Raw genomic sequence first — 18,072 nt, forward strand, 5'->3', positions numbered from 1 at the left:
GAGAGTTGTAAAAAGCAAGTTTACTTAACTTTACCAAAATCGGGCATGTGCAGAAAGAGCCCTTTCTTTAATGGGAGAAAAAAATTGCTGATCTCACACATGCACTTGACGATTCTTCATCAGATGTTTCAGTGAATTTCAGATTCGCTGCTTTAAAAATACCATATAATGCCAGTGTAATAGTGTTAATAAAAAAAAGCATATAAATTTAATGAACTCAACATACACCCAAATGTCCTTGTTTAGAACATTTGCTTTTTGCTTGTTAGATAAATTTCATTTACTGATATGCTTGATTCAAAAACACCTTCCTGTTTCTTTCCTATAAAAAAAGCAAAATTCCAGTTTTGTACAACAACCAAGTAACGACTGTGTATACATATTAGCATTTTTCAAATCCTAACTTGGTAGCTAACCTATAAATTTTAAATAGGTGCACTGAACACACTGCATATTTGCTGTGAATTCTTAAATTTTTAAGTGTTATTTCTATCTATTGTTCCTCCACAGTTTCAGGGTCATTCTTTTTTTTGTCTATGACTACTGGATGTCATTGGTTCATTCTTCTGTTGGCATAGGTGATCCGTGTAATATATATATATATATATAAATATATATATATATATATATATATATATATATATAAAAAACACACTTCACTTTGAAAAAAACTAGTTATTTTGCACTAAACTTTTTATGTAAATGATTCAATTTAGTTTAAAAAGACACTATAAAGCAAAATAGGGGTGTGGCAAGGGTGTGTCACTTGCCCATATATTTTGAGCTAAAAAGTTTCCCTTTTCCCTATCTCTTAAAAATTGGGGAAAAAATGCAGAGCAGATGCAGAGCGCTCTGGACATATAGTTACAGACACGACAACAAGGAATGAAAAAAGGAGTGCAAGCTCCTAGATGCCACAACCTCTTCTACTGTATTTATTTGTTTGACCTAATAAGTTCCAGGGTTCTTTCTTCATTTTTTACTAACTGGACTCTGAGCCCTCTGTATTCTTCACACTGGTATGGCTATTCTCAAATATTTCAATCCATGACTGAGAGATGAATTTGTTCTCCTGGCACACCACCTGCCCACAGAAAAGCTGTTCTTTGGTGCAATTTTTAAGTTTTGCAGCCATCTTCACCACAACTTAACAATGTTTATACTAAACTGAAATGTTGGCTGGCTTACCAGGCAGACTAGTCACATGACACTCTCGGACATGACCAATTACTAATCTTCCCACCATCACTGTTTTCAACAAAAATATAGTGCAGAAACGTTTTGAAGACCTCTCGTATGTGATTTAGTATCCTTCAAGTACAAATGAAATGACACACACAATTGAAAATAATTTATTATTGTTTAATATATTACAGGTTGCAAAAATATTTACTAATTTTGTTTCACTGTAATAGGCAGGATCTGTGAAATCTAGTAGTAGCTGCTTTGGTACTTAGTACTCCCTGCTGATTGGCAGGAGACAGCAGAATGTTGGGACAGGCCCTTTCACATGCCCAACAAAACATACTCAAACCTACAGCCATGGAGTAGAGGACACCTGCAACTGCTTGCACATGCCTAGCAACTTACACCATAGAAAATATTATGGAAAAGGGGGTGGTACTGGAATGTTGTAGTAAACACCATCCCCAGCACCTACAGGGTTATGAAATCACATTCCTTCTATTCAGCATGGCTGGAAAAAGTAGGCATGTAATTTCCTAAGGTCACTAAGCAATACCTTAGGGCTCATACACATGTGTAATCCATTATCAATATTGGTTGTCCCTCAATAGATAAATATAGAAAAATACAAATTTTCCTAAATCTAAATTGTTTACACTTACTATTTGCAGATGATCCTTGAGTGTGCTCACCAGTTCCCCATAAGCATTTCCCAGCGCCATCAGATAGAACATGAGAATACTTTTGGTGCCATGAACATGGAAAAAAGCACAAGTGTTAATGGTAAATTAGCCATTTTAGTAAATAAAGGCTTACCACATGGTTTATTGTGCAGAAGACTTATAATCTCACCATGAAAGGAAGAACAGAGGCACAACAAATTCTTGTGAGCCAATAAACAGGAAGAAATCCTTTGCAACTTGAGGCAGAGAATAAACTGCTGTGGTTATTGTTTCCCATATATACTGCTGGTTTTTAAAAGGCCCACATGCCTTTGATGGAGTTTTGCTGATAAAGAAAGGAAACATGTTTTATTCATTATTATTTAGAATTTTTAAAATGATGGAAATTCATAAAATTATCAAAATAGATCAGCACTGAGAAATCAGTGTCTCTGTAGCTGGGTATACTCCAGAATACTCCTCTAGAATATAATTCACCATTCAAAACAGTTCAGCTCATTTGATTTTAACATGTCTATACAGCTGTACTGACAAATTATTATTATTATTAACATTAATAAATAGTATTTATTTAGAGTCAACATATTACACAACAATACATTAAAGAGGGGTTGCAAATAGCACAGATACAAACAACGACACAGGAAGAGTAGAGGGCCCTGCTCAGAAGAGCTTACAATCTAAGAAGTGGGGGAAGTAGCACACAATAGGAAGGGTGATTTGGGATGGTGACTGATTAGTGATGGACAGAAGGTAGGTGAGTTTGAAAAGATGGGTTTTAAATGCTCTTTTAAATTTGCAGAATGCTGGAACAAGCAAAATGGGATGAGGAAGATTATTCCAGAGAGACTGGGCAGCCCTAAAAAAGTCTTGGAGCCGTGCATGTGACAAGATTATAAGTGGGGAAGTCATTACCAGGTCATTGGAGGAGCGAAGAGAATGGCTAGGAATGTTTTTTTCTATCAGGTAAGTGGGGCAGGACCTGTGGAGGGATTTGAAGACAAAGCACAGGAGCTTGAATTTGATTCTAAGTTGAAATAGAAGCCAATAAAGAGAACTACAAAGGAATATACTGAAAGTGGAGAGGTGGAAAAGATGGATAAGTCTAGCTGCAGCATCCATAATAGATTGTAGATGAGAGAGTCAGGTTAGTAGAATACTATAAAGGAGGATGTTACAGTAGTCCAGACGAGAGATAAGAGCATGTACAAAGAGTATGGTGGTCTCCGAGGACAGATGGGGTTGTATTTTGGAGATGTTGCACTGGTGAAAGTAACAGGACCTTGAAATGTTCTGAACGTGAGGTGAAGGAAATGGCACAATTGTCACTGTCCCTTCTGTGACTGAAGTTAGAAGATCTGTGGGACAAGCTGCACATGAGGTCTCTTTGTTTTTACTTGTTTCTGTGTTGTTGTTTGTAATGACCACACCCCTTGTAGCAGCTGCAGCTGATGGTCATTACTAGTGTTGATGTTCGAATTCGGGTTGTCCCTATATTCGACCCGAATATGGCTGTTCGAATTCGGGTAGACCCGACCTGAATTTTGCTGCATTCGACAGCAAAAATTCGGGAGGAAAAAAAAAATAAAAAAATTTTTTTTTTGGGGGGGGGGGGGGGGATAAGTTCTGTTTTATGCAGGCTGAGTTTCAAAAACTTGTCAGCCATCCATGATGAGATAAATAATAAAATAGATATAATAAAAGTGTTACATTAACTTTATTGTATAAAAAAAGTTGCAACCGTGAAAGAAGGTTAAGAAAGCTGTAAAAATATGGGATATGATATTGTAAAAACGTATTTTTATAAAGTTTATTTTTAAAAAATTGAAAGTAGTAGAATTGGATTAACATACACTCAGCTTATGGTAATAAAACAAAAATAGTTATATCCTGAAATTTATGAAAAAAAATGTGCAATGTACACAATTTAGGATGTTGACATTGTACGGGAAGTGGTTTTGATGAATTGTTTTATTATACAACTTAAAATAATAATTTAAAATTTTATTATGCTATCTGCATTGGTTAATCAAAATGTTGAAAGAATACTGGTTCCAGTGAAAATGGCCCCCACACAGTCTGGCAGCTGATCATTTACCCAGTGCTGCAGTATTGATCAAGTTCAGGGGAAAGGCTAACCATTGCTTCTGAAAAGAATCAGTTCATATGAGGACTGTAACTCCACAATACTGCCTTTAAGACCCCATTTTGCTTTGCAGTAATTGTTGTAATTCCTTACATAACTTCAGCCTGGAACAACTAGTAGTACTTATAGCATTTAGCCATTTATATCCATGTATATTGGTATAAAAAGCTCCAAATTCATTATGATTTACTTAGCAAAAGTACTTGTCAATACTTACGAAAATATATTATACAGGATTGGCACCCAAGATTTGGCGAGACTCAGAAGTAAAACCAGCAGAAAAAAGAAGTTAACACTGGATGCTCTGAATATTTGATTAGCAGGTCGACAGTTGATGAAAAGTGTTAACTGGAAGAAATTAAGACATGCATTGTACACAAAGTAATACTTTAAAGCAAATTTATAGGTTTTTTACTTAACATTACATGAAGTTGTGATAGGAATAGTGTTTTTAACTTAACTTGTGGAGAATTTTTAATCATAGATGAATGTTTGGGAAGCCATATTTGCACATAATATATACAGTCTCTGTCTCCTGATTAGTAGCTTTCCATAATTACTATATTACCTACCACTACTATATTAACTACTAGTACAGTTTATTTTTATCTCTTAAATTACTTTATACTGTTGCTGAGTATATCATCCGAAAAACATAAAACATTTATGAACCTGAAATACCAAGCGCATAATCTTCTAAGAATAACTTTTAGATAAAGTTGCTCAATACACATTTTTACATAAAATATATGTAAAAATATACATATAAATATACCATAAGGCTTACATTTAAAGATAAGAAGGAGACTAATACTGACTGAGACAAGAAGTTCAGAAATCCTATATACATGAATTGATGATGACAACGTTGGGCTGAGGTCCATGTTCGAAGTCGGCCAGCACGCGCTCTATGTACTCCGAAGAGACACGGGTCAGGAAATAGAACCGTACAAGGTGGTGGTCAGTTCTGTAATGATGCACTTGGCGGTAAGTTATGCCATGCGGTAAATTATGCATTCCACCCAGAGATCCCCCAACGTGTCGTTTGCAAATTACATCTTACCCTCCCTTTCAGCTGCTTCTCAGTCTGAAACTCATCATTGCGCAGTATTTTCACAAGATTCTTGTTGACGGATCTTTAAATGGAGTCTCCCAGGACGGCCACATACTTTTTGTGGAGAAGTCTCTGGACGTCTGCTGAGCTCAATAACTTCATGGCTCAATGTGGTCATCCAGGGCCTCCCGGGTCCCGTTAAACATACCGGTGTCTCCCATCTCATCCCCCCGACATATACAGAAGGACTGCTGTCCCACTTCCCAGTTCTGGGGTAACATACACAGAAATTCAGTCCGATAAAGCGTGGTTCCAATGGATGAAGAAGACGTGGCCTTTACATTCAATCACAAATTTCAGATTACACACTTGCATTACACACTTCGAGGTTTTATTAAAGATGCACTACACCCAGCTCTAGATGCCAGTTATTAAAGCCTTTCACACTCCGTCTCAGGGCCTGCTATCGAGCTAAAGCACATGAAAGGGAACCGACTTGGCCGGGAAAGAAGACCCTGTTGAGCTTGAGTCTAGTCTGGCATCTAGAACTGGGTACTGGGCAGTGGGCAGGCAGCAGTAATAGCAGGAAGAGTAGGCGGTGGGCCCTGAGAATTGTGAATAACATTGTTAACTGGCATCTAGAGACAGGTACTGGGAAGAGGAGGCGGTAGGCCCTGAGATGGAGCAAGGACGGCATTAGTGGTTGAGGCCATCCATCACCTATATGGACAGTGTAGAAGCTGTAGCTACTGGAGACATTGCTGTGTAGGGGATTGCTTTTTCCTATCTGCTAGCTGTAACTTTGTAAAATTCGGCATGTACAGCGTTGTTAACTGGCATCTACAGTTGGGTACTGGGTACTGGGCAGGCAGCAGCATCAGTAACAGCAGAAGAAGGAGGCGGTGGGCCCTGAGACAAAGTTTGGACTGCATTAGTAACTGGCATCTAGAGTAGGGTACTGGGCAGGCAGCAGGATCAGTAACAGCAGAAGAAGGAGGCGGTGGGCTCTGAGACGGAGCGTGGACTACATTAGTATCTGGCATCTAAAGTCAGGTACTGGGCAGGCAGCAGCATCATTTACAGGAGGAGGAGGTGGTGGGCTGTGAGACAGAGTGTGGACGTCATTAGTATCTGGCATCTGGAGTTTGTTAGTGGGCAGGCGGCAGCGTCATTTACAGCAGGAGGAGGAGGCGGTGGGCTCTGAGACAGAGTGTGGACGGCATTAGTATCATTTACAGCTGAAGGAGGAGGAGGAGGCGATGGGCTCTGAGACAGAGTGTGGACGGCATTAGTATCTGGCATCTAGAGTTTGTTAGTGGGCAGGTGGCAGAATCATTTACAGCAGGAGGAGGAGGAGGAGGCGATGGGCTCTGAGACAGAGTGTGGACGGCATTAGTATCTGTTATCTAGAGTTTGTTACTGGGCGGGCGGTAGCTTCATTTACAGCAGGAGGAGGAGGAGGAGGCGGTGGGCTCTGAGACGGAGCATGGACGGCATTAGTATCTGGCATCTAGAGCTTGTTAGTGAGCAGGCGGCAGCATCATTTACAGCAGGAGGAGGAGGCGGTGGGCTCTGAGACAGAGTGTGGACGGCATTAGTATCTGACATCTAGAGTTTGTTAGTGGGCAGGCGGCAGCATCATTTACAGCTGAAGGAGGAGGCGGTGGGCTCTGGAATGGAGTGTGGACGGCATTAGAATCTGGCATCTACAGTCAGGTACTGGGCAGGTGGCAGCATCAGTTACAGCAGGAGGAGGAGGCGATGGGCTCTGAGACAGAGTGTGGACGGCATTAGTATCTGTTATCTAGAGTTTGTTACTGGGCAGGCGGTAGCTTCATTTACAGGAGGAGGAGGCGATGGGCTCTGAGACAGAGTGTGGACGGCATTAGTATCTGTTATCTAGAGTTTGTTACTGGGCAGGCGGTAGCTTCATTTACAGCAGGAGGAGGAGGAGGAGGCGGTGGGCTCTGAGACGGAGTGTGGACGGCATTAGTATCTGGCATCTACAGTCGGGTAATGGGCAGGCGGCAGCATCAGTTACAGCAGGACGAGGAGGAGGCGGTGGGCTCTGAGACGGAGTATGGACGGCATTAGTATCCGGCATCTAGAGTTTGTTAGTGGGCCGGCGGCAGCATCATTTACAACAGGAGGAGGAGGCGGTGGGCTCTGAGACGGAGCGTGGACTGCTGTCTTGTATCTTGCATCTAGAGTTGGGTACTGGGAAGGCGGCAGCAGTAACAGCAGGAGTAGGAGGCGGTGGGCCCTGTGACGAAGCGTGGACCGTATTGGAGGTTTAGCCCATCACCTCTATGGGAAGTGTAGAAGCTAATTGAGACTGAATGAATGGATTAGCGAAAATCACACTTTCCATACCTACTATCTAGTGAAACCACATAAAAGGGAACGGGCTAGTTGGAATCCGCGGGGAAATACATAAATTTTTTATCATTTGTGGATATCTAGCAAGTGCTATCACAGTAAAATATCTGTATTTGTTTCACATAAATAGATACATTTTTATGGGTTTTAGGATACATTCCAAATGCTATCAGAATAAAATATCCATATTTTGTGGAGAAAAATATATAATTTTGCATGGCCTTTTGGATAGATACCCACTACCAAGTGCTATCAGAAATAAATATCTGTATTGTTTGTAGAGAAATACATCAATTTTTATGGCTTTAGGGATATATAGCAAAGTTGGATCAGAACTAAAGATCTTTATTTTCTGTAGAGAAATTTAGAATTTGTTATGGTCTTTTGGATGGATACCAAGTGCTATCAGAATTAAATATCTATATTTGGGGAGAAATATAGAAATTTTTATGGCTTTGGAGATATATAGCAAAGTGGGATCAGAATGAAATATCTGTATTTTTTGGAGAGAAATACCCACATTTTTATGATAGATACCATAGGATCCTAGGATAGATACCAAGTGCTGTCGCAATAAAATATCTGTATTTTTTTTTACAGAAATACAGACATTTTTAGGTTTTTGCACTAGATTGCAAGAGGTATCCTAAATTATACTTCTTGTAATATATCACAAAAGCCAGAAAAAAATTCTATATTTATCCATAAAAAATACAGATATTTTATTCTGATAGCACTTAGTATCTATCCAAAAACCCATAAAATGTTCTTTATTTCTGTAAAAAAAATACAGATATTTAATTCTAATCCCACTTACTATCTATCTAAATAGCCATAAAAATCTGTATTTCTTTCTAAAAAATACTGATATTTAATTATGAATCATAATATATATGAATTAAATATTTGTATTTTTTGGAGAGAAATACATTCATTTTTATGGCTTTTTTGATAGATTGCAAGTTGTAGCCAGAATTAAATATCTGTATTTTTTTACAGAAATACAGAAATTTTTCTGTTTATTTTGATATATTGCAAGTGGTTTCAGAATTAAACATCTATTGTTTTACAGAAATACAGATTTTTTTCTGTTTATTTTGAGAGCTTGCAAGTGGTATCAGAATTCAATATTTGTATTTTTTTACATAAATACAGAAATTTTAATAGATTTTTTTATAGATAGCAGGTGGTATCAGAATGAAATATCTGTATTTTTTTTAAGAAATACATACATAAATGTTTCTGTTTATTTTGATAGATTGCAAGAGTTATTATAATTTGCAATATACAATTTTATTGCAAACTATCAAAATAAACAGAAAATTTTCTGTATTTCTGTAAAAATTTACAGAAATTTAGTTCTGATACCACTTGCTATCTATAAAAAAAGCCCAAAAAATTTCTGTAAAAAAAAACATATTGAATTCTGATACCACTTGCAATCTTTCAAAATAAACAGAAAAATTTCGATATTGCTGTAAAAAAAATACAAATATTTAATTCTGATACCACTTGCAATCTATCAAAAAAACAGCAAAATTTCTGTAAAAGAAATACAGATATTGAATTCTGATACCACTTGCTATCTATCAATACAAATAGAAACATTTCAGTATTTCTGTAAAAAAATATACAGATATTGAATTTTGATACTATTTGCAACCTATCAAATAAGCCATAAAAATTTCTGTATTTCTGTAAAAAAAAATACAGATATTTACAGATATTTAATTTTGATACCACTTGCAATCTATCAAAATAAACATAAAAATTTCTGTAGTTCTGTAAAAATACAGATATTTAATTTTGATACCACTTGCTATCTTTAAAAAAAGCCATAAAAGTTTCTGTATTTCTGTAAAAAATACAGATATTTAATTTTTTAATTTTGATACCACTTGCTATCTTTAAAAAAAGCCATAAAAGTTTCTGTATTTCTGTAAAAAATACAGATATTTAATTTTGATACCACTTGCAATCTATCAAAATAAACATAAAAATTTCTGTAAAAAAATACAGATATTTAATTTTGATACCAATTAAAATCTATCAAAATAAATATAAAAATTTCTGTAAAAAAATACAGATATTTAATTTTGATACCACTTGCAATCTTTCAAAATAAATATAAAAATGTCGGTATTTCTGTAAAAAAATACAGATATTTAATTCTGATACCACTCGCAATTTATCAAAATAAACAGAAAAATTTCTGTATTCTGAAAAAGAATACAGATATTGAATTCTGATACCACTTGCTATCAAAATAAACAGAAAATTTTCTGTATTCTATAAACGAATACAGATATTCAATTCTGATACCACTTGCTATCTATCAAAAAAGCCATACTAATTTCCTTATTACTGTAAAAAAAATACAGATATTTAATTCTGATACCACTTCCAATCCTTTAAAATAAACAGAAACATTTCTGTATTTCTGTAAAAATACAAATATTTCATTCTGATACCACTTGCTATCTATGAAAATAAACAGAAAAATGTCTGTGTTTCGGTAAAAAAAATACAGGTATTTCCTTCTGATCCTACTTGCTATCTATCAAAAAAGCTAGAAAAACGTCTGTATTTCTGTAAAAAAAAAATACAGATATTTATTTTTGATACCACTTGCTATCTATCCAAAAGGACAGAAAATTGTATGTATTTCTCTACTAAAAATACAAATATTTAATTATGAATCACACAGCTCCATTACAAGTTATATAGGCCTCAAAGTAGATAGAGGTAGAGGGCCCTGAGGGAGGTGCTCCATTGCACTTAGCCAGTTACACAGCTTCATTGCAAGTTATAGACCTCAGAGACAGAGTAGAGGTAGAGGGCCACGAGGGGGAGGAGTAGAAGGAGATTCCGAAGGCTGGTGGAACTGCAATAGGGATCCCTGCTGCTGCTGCTTGCAGCCGGAAAGGCTGAGCACAAGTCCCTTACATGCACTTCTTGGTAGTGCTGCATTTTAGGTCCCCTGTTTTGGGGCAAGAGGAGTTGTTGTATCTCAGGCTTGTAACCTGGATCCAGTAACGTAGCAATCCAATAGTCGTCAGTCTTTGTTTTTATGTGTTGTATGCGTGGATCTTTGTCTATGCACTCCTGCATGAAGGCTTTCAGGGGCTCTAACTGCCCACAGCTGAGGTGATTATGGACCCACACTCCTGTTGGTCGAACAGCAGCACAGGGTCGTCCTCCTCCTCCTCCGCCTGGTCTTGCCATCCACGAACATCCCGCCTTGTGTTTGGGTGGATGGATGCCATGTACCCTCAATACCCTTCTCTGGCCCTTCCTCCCCTTCTCCCATGCCTGCAATGCCCTCCTCATTCTCCTGCACCTCCTCCTCTTCCTGGATTTGTGGTGCACTATGCCTAGTAGGCACGCATGTCCGAAATTATGTTTGAAACGTCATCTCTTGATGCAGCGTCCGCTCTTTGTCGTGTCCGAGATCCACCATCATCTGTTTAAGCAGGCATATGATGAGAATAGTGTCACTGACACAGGCCTGATCTCTGCTGATCATCCTGGTGGCCTATTCAAAAGGTGACAGACAATACAGTGCACAAGTCCTCAATTTGCAGCCACTCCGCAGGGCTGAAGAAAGGTAGTGTAGGTATACGTCTGAAACGATAAGACTTTGCCACATAATCTACCACCGGTTTCTGTTGTTCAGCCAGCTGCTGCAGCATGTAAAAGGTTGAATTCCAACTTGTGGCCACATAACAAAGTAACCAGTGCACTGGCAGGTTGAGATTTTGCTGTAAATCCACCAATCTGGCACTGGCTTTGTACGACCGGCGGAAAGGCGGTGACAACTTTCTGGCCTTCAGCAACAGTGGCTGGAGGCCTGGGTAATTCCTAAGGAAGCACTGTACTATCAGGTTCTAGACGTGAGCCAGGCAAGGTACGTGTGTGAGTTTCCCACAACGCAGGGCTGCCAGCATATTGGCCCCATTGTCACACACAACCTTGTCTGGCTGAAGTCTGTTGGGAGTTAGCCATATGTCCTCCTGCTCCTGCAAGGCACTTAGAATGGCTGCGCCAGTATTGGCTGAGGGAACCCAGACTTCGCATCCTCAGGACTGCGTGGCAATGTCTGAATTGTGCACCGAAATAGCAAACTGCAGGTTGTTGCTGGCATTGAACAGATGCTGCCGAATGGGAGGTGCTGGGTCTCCACGGCAAAGTGTCCCTGGAGGAAGAGGTTGATGCACAAGAGTCAAAGGAGGAGATGGAAGTGGAGGTTGAGGAGGAAATTGCATGGCGATGTGCTCTGGGTGGAGGTAGGTATGCAGGCCTTGCTGCAGCTGCATCTTTCCCTGCTGCCACCGAAGTTACCCAGTGAGCTGTATAGGAAATATATCTTCCCACTCCATGCTTGCTTGACCAACTGTCGGTTGTTAGGTGCACCTTGCCAGAAACTGAGTGCTGCAGGGCCATGGACACATTGCTCTGCACATGTCATGCAAAGCAGGAACACATTTTTCTGCAAAATACTGTCGCAAAGGCATAACGTACTGTGGGTTTGCGCGGGGGAATGCGTAACCGAACGCATTGGAGTCCACCAGCCGGTAAGGGAGGAGCTCTAATGCAATCAGCTGTGCAATTGCTGCATTGATTAGCTTTGTTTTGGGGTAATTTGGGCCATATTTCCTCTTGCGCTGGATGATGAAGATTGGACGATGGGATAGAAGTTGTGGGGGATTGCAATGATGCCTGGTCTTGACTGCTAGCAATCCGACATACAGCAGCTGATCTGCGTTGGAGCTCCTGCTCACCGCTGGTGGGGCCTGAAAAAGGTAATGCTTGGCTACATGCCCCACTCAAATTGCTGGCAGCAGCACAGGTAACTTTGGTGGCAGAAGGAGGAAAGGCAGCGGAGAAAGATCGAGCAGTCTGAGCCTGATTCTTGGGCGGAGGTGGTCGCACAGAGCTCTGTGCTTTGGCCAGGTGTTCCCGCCAGGTTACCTAGTGGTGGCTTTTTAAATAAGTGCTCATGCAACTTGTTCCAAGTTTGTTTGAGTTTTTGCCTCTTTTCAAGTATTGAGCACACAGTTTTCAGATGATCATAGTGTTGTCAAGTGTTCTTGGGTCTGCAGCTAAAAACAAACTCATACTGCTCCTGCTTTGCTTGCCACCCCTGCCAAAGCTGCCCTTTCCTCTTTGGCCAGACATTGTAGACTTTTTTTGTGTGGCTTGACACCCTGCAAAATACTTTGTAGCTAATATGCTATATGTATATGTAAATTTGTACAGTAAGTGGATTTTTTTATTGGGGGGGGGGGGGGTGGGGGGTTGACACAAAAAATGCAAGTGCGCTGTGTGTGTTGTATGCAGCACTTTTCTTCAGTGATGATGCTTGTACTATGCAGCACAGTATACAAAATATATACTGCAGTATACACTGCATCTTTGTGTCTGTCTCTCAGTACAAGTGTGATACTGTGCACACGGTCAGGGATGGTACCCTGCCTCTGGCTGTGTGTATGTAACACACTGACTATCTATCTATCTATATCTATCTATCTATCTATCTATCTATCTATCTATCTATCTATCTATCTATCTATCCATCTATCTATCTGTCTATAAATGTATCTATTTATGTATCTATCTAGCTAACAGTGAAACACTCTACCTATCTGAGTACAGTAGATTTTAGGACTGCCCCAATACAGTACAATCCAACAATCTATCTGACTAATTGTGTGAGTGTGACACAGTCTAAGTAAAAGACTTTTTTTTACTTTGACAAAGCAAGCCAAGCAGCACAGAAAGGTTGTGATGCTAGCAAATCTCTGTCAGGAGTGGTAAATGCAGGCACGCCCTGGCCTTATATAGGCTAATGGCTGCCTGTGTGGCATGCAGTGACAGACAGCCAATGGGCTGCCTGCCACAACAAACATGGAGGGGAGCATCCCTGCTGTTATTGGAGGGCCCTAGGCATCATGGGGGAGGTCCCTAGGCATTGTGGCAGGGTCGAATTCGGGGCTTCGAATCCAGCATAATTCGGGTCGGGTCAACCCGAACTCGAACAACAACACTACTCAATAATAATGTTTGCTGCACCTTTTTTCATGTTTTCCCTTGGAGGCCATGTCACTTTTTTCCAGTGATCCTGCTTTGCTATACTATCCCACAAGCAGATAAAATATGGGTAGTTTGTGTATCCACTTTGCTGTATAAGTAGGAAGTTCACTATTTTTAAATGAACACATATGAACTATTGGTGTTCATGATAGCAAAGCTTTTGTAAGACCATTTTGATACTTTGATATTCTTATTTAAGTGAGTGACCAATTAGGATTGATGCATAGCAGTTGCCATTATGCAGTAAAACAGATTTCAAACTTCAAGTGGAACTGTCTATGAAAAGCCGCCAGTCTTCTGCTCAGTGTTCTGGTACTACCATATTGGCTAGTAGTCCAAGGATGTTACAACGAAGTCTCCATCTTCATGGAAATATGTTAGAAGTTTCACCTCTCTTCTCCTATAAACCGTTATTTTAACTTCCGGTCTCAGACAGTTCTTTTCTTTTAGCCTTGATACTAAAAGTTCAGATGCTTGTTTTGACAGACTTAGGTCACGTTTTAAATCATTGAGCTCTTCTTAGGAGAACTGCTGGTTTGATGAAACACTACAGGAATATAAGGGAGTGTACTGAACACTGGTATCAATGTACTCCAACTTGTTTTTCTTGTAACAATTAAAACCTTTTACATTCACGGCACAAAAATAACAATCATTACGATGATATTTGGGCTTTTGCCATACCATGGGTACACCAAATTTCAAACTTTTCACTTTTCCATTTTTCCACTGATGTAGACACTCCACACAAGTTTTGCGTACCATATGGGGAGCCCTATACTTATCTTTGTCCCCCAGTTTAATACCAAAATATGCAAGATATGCTTGTTTCACAAATTCTGTAATATTTCTTCTCTGTTTTTGCTGAGAATATTCACCACAAATGTAGCAAAATACATTAGGGTCATTTAAACAACTTCTTCTTGAAGAACTCATATAAGGCAAATGAAAGTTTCATGAATATAATGCTACATTTAATATTTAAATGCAAAACATCTGTGTAAATAAAGATTGATAATAATATGCTGTGTTAACATTTGTTGTTGGTAAAATTGTCTATTCAGATTCCTGTATCACAAGAACTAGGGCCAATTCAACAAAACTAATGTCATTTCTGGATTCAGCAGTCCTGAAATACACTAAATAAATTGAAAAATCCTTGGAAAGTCAAAAAAAGTTTTTTGTTGAGCTGTGTAATGGGTCAACAACACATGACAGAACATATCCTTAACAACATTATGCCATACACATGATTAAGTCATGACAACAGTATTGTGTTGGATATGTATTTACATGTTATGAATTGTATATATGTCCATGATCATGTATGTAACCTTATGAATTGACTATTTTTGTTTAAGACATGTATAACCCGGTCATAGTCTCTAAATCTTTCTCATACCTGTTTTTTCCTTAAATGTTAGAGTGCACACGTCTGTTACATACCCCTGAGGAAGCCTATGAGGCGAAACGTGTCGGGTAATGTGACGTTCTTTTCTCGAATCTCTGCACTACAGATAATACCTAGTATAGGTGCTGTATGCTTAAGCTGCGTACACACGTCAGATTTTTCTCGCCCGATAATCGGCATCGGCCAGATATCGGGCGAGAATCTGTCGTGTGTACAGTCGGCGTCGTTCATCGTCCGTGGATCCGTCCTGGCGGATCCACGAACGATGAACGACGAGCGATCCTAATGCAAGGGAAGGGGGAGAGCGCGCAGCAGGGTGCCGCTCCGTCGCTCCCCCCCTCCCCTCTCCATAGAGCAGAATGGTGCTGTATGTACAGCACCGTTCATGCATCGTGTAGTCCTTTGTCATTGGAAAGGATCGTGAAAGATCCTTTCCAACGACAAAAATTGCACGTGTGTACGCAGCTTTAGCCTAGTATCATCCTTAACATGAGTGCTAAATGGGAAAGGACCGTGTACATATATACACCTTGTATGTGGATTTACACCTGCCTAAAGTTTTAAACAAAAGATATACTTACCTACCTTACAAACTCCTCTTTTTCTTTCTTTGACAATTTAATACGTTTCCTAGGGGGACGGCTATATACCTTTTGAGTACACACGGAGACAGTGGAAAAGAGAATTCACTCATATTTCATAAGTAACTAATTTAGTATTTTTATACACCTAGCCTATTAGTCTAATTAAATATACATAACCCACCAATGTTAATGAATGAATTAAGCTGTTATTGAACTGCGTTTATATTTATTTTTATAATAATCATTTTTTTTATTTTATTTTGAGCATGTTTTACCAAATTTAAGTAAGGTAATTTTATTGAACATTTTCAATTGGAACATATACTAATGTCGTTATACGCTTAGATGTTCACCGTTTATTTAATAATGTATGATATATTGGATATTATGTACTTTAACCTGAAATCCTAATGTATATTCTTACGTACAGACAGTGAACAAACTTTCTTCAATCCCCTAAAAATGCCAACAGGTGAAACACTTTGGGATAGAAGACAATTCTTCTTTTTTTTTAATACCGTATAGGGATATCACTGTCTAGCCGTTTGGTAAATTTTTCCCATGCACTTATATATGGGAAAGACCATTTGAAATGCTGGTAATTTAATTTACAGGATATTAAGTATTCAAAACTGATTTTGCTAATACACATTTTGTTTGCCGAACTAAAACCCTAGCTGTCTTTGGTTTTCTTTCTCCATGGACATATGCTGGTCAGAGGGCCTGCTCTCTAATAACGCTGATCAGTGTCTGAACTCCCACCCACGAACTCTATTTACCTTTGGATTATCCACCCAGTTCAGTGACCCATGTATTACTCTTGGCTATGTTTCTGGACTTGCTGCCGTCAAACTGTTTGGATTATCTACCCAGCTAATTTAGTCCCATGTACTGTATGACCCTTGGGTTGGTTACTGCACTCACTAACTACTAATCTTCTAGATCTGTTCAAATGACCAACCCAACTTCCCACTTTGTGCTATGAGTGTCTTAGCGTTTTATTATTCCATGCAGCCATAGATAACATCCTTTGTACACACAAGTCTCGAGAAGAAAATCAGTGCTGGGACTCTACATCTAGCTTCTTGAGGTTGAGTGGAAGTTCAACTATAGGTGAAAAGTGTGGGCATTATATATACCTTTTATATACTTTTTCTTTCATTTAATGCTTATCTAAAATAAATGCTGGTAAATCAAATTTAAATGTTTTATAAATCTGCCTACATATAATGCTATTGGAGTGAGTGTAAAGCTGCTTCTATCTGTGTAAGGGATTATTTTGACATATAGAAGGATCAACAAGAAAAAAGCTTTCTTTTGAAATAAAATGCAAGTTCCTTTTATTAAGTTAACAGAAATCTAAAGACATATGATCATTTGTTAAAATCTCTTTTCAATCATATGTACTGCAGGGCTTAGCCCCTCCAAACATACAATACAAACAGTTTATGAAAGGATATTCATCAATCTTATTATTTTAGGTCTTATAGATCTGAAATAGAATATACATCATCAGTAGTGCAGCGTGATAGCTCTGTGCGTGTGAAAGTCTGCATGACACATTCTGCAGCCTAACAATTCTCTGTGTCCTAAAATGTATGTTGTAATAACTTAAATTTTCAGGATATAAAAGGGAACCTCATGGCTATTATTACCCCATATTTCAGCTCCCCAGCTTTAAAGGATTGTACATGCCCACTTGTACATGCCCCTTTGGTGGATCATTTTTACAGGCAGTTTTTTATAGAACACTGGAGATTCATTTGACAGCGGGGCAGAAAGGTGAAAGTGGAGAATAGAATGAATCAGAGAGAGTAAAGTGGGGAATAGGGCAGAGGGGGTTAAGAGACAGGAGGAACAAATAGGGAATGCAGAGGGAATGAAGAAAGTAAAATAAAAAACTGCATGTTGTGCAGTAACAGCACCAATGATTGTAGCAGCGCTCAATCATCCACAGATAAATGAAGTCTGTGGAGATATATAAAAGACACCATAATCAGGTCAAAGTATCCTAGGATCCGATTGGAAAAAAGGTAGCCCAGAAGATATAAACAAATATAAACAAGTGAAAGCATGCTATACATTAACCTCCCGACCGTTAAGCCCGACCTTGGTACGGGCTAAAAAAAAGTGCTATTTTGGTTAACCCCGAGATTTTCCCTACATTAAAATCTCGTGTACAAAAAAATGTTCGTGTTCCAGCGTCGTCCTCCGTCGATCGTCGTTCGTCGATCTCCCTCTCCAGCGTCGGGTGCCTTCTCCTATACCAGCGGAACACAAGATGCCGGCCGGCAGAACACAAGATGCTGGCCGGCGGAGCACAAGATGCCGGCCGGCTTCTTACCTGGTCCCGCTGATCGTCCCGCGTCGTTCTCCGTCCAGCGCCGGGTGCCTTCTGAAACGAGAAGCTGTCCGGCAGAGAAAAAAAAGCCGCTCGGCTTCTCCATGCGTGCGTGATGACGTCGGCGCATGTGCGGGAAATTCAAATTCAAACTCATTCATTCATTTTGTATTGGATTCAATACAAACTCCTGTAT

At 39.2% G+C, this 18,072-nt stretch overlaps 1 protein-coding gene across 1 annotated transcript in view; it reads right to left on the bottom strand.

Annotated features, from left to right (window-relative positions):
- Positions 1-280: 280 nt before the first annotated feature.
- The window catches only part of TMC4 (transmembrane channel like 4), a 135,422-nt gene continuing 117,630 nt past the window's right edge, over positions 281-18,072 (bottom strand). The window contains 4 exon segments of the mRNA XM_072426840.1: positions 281-322; positions 1,848-1,926; positions 2,038-2,193; positions 4,232-4,362. Of these exon segments, the coding sequence (XP_072282941.1) occupies positions 281-322; positions 1,848-1,926; positions 2,038-2,193; positions 4,232-4,362 (408 nt within the window).

Source organism: Pyxicephalus adspersus, chromosome 11 (genome assembly GCF_032062135.1).
Source record: "Pyxicephalus adspersus chromosome 11, UCB_Pads_2.0, whole genome shotgun sequence".
Classification (NCBI taxonomy): domain Eukaryota; kingdom Metazoa; phylum Chordata; class Amphibia; order Anura; family Pyxicephalidae; genus Pyxicephalus; species Pyxicephalus adspersus.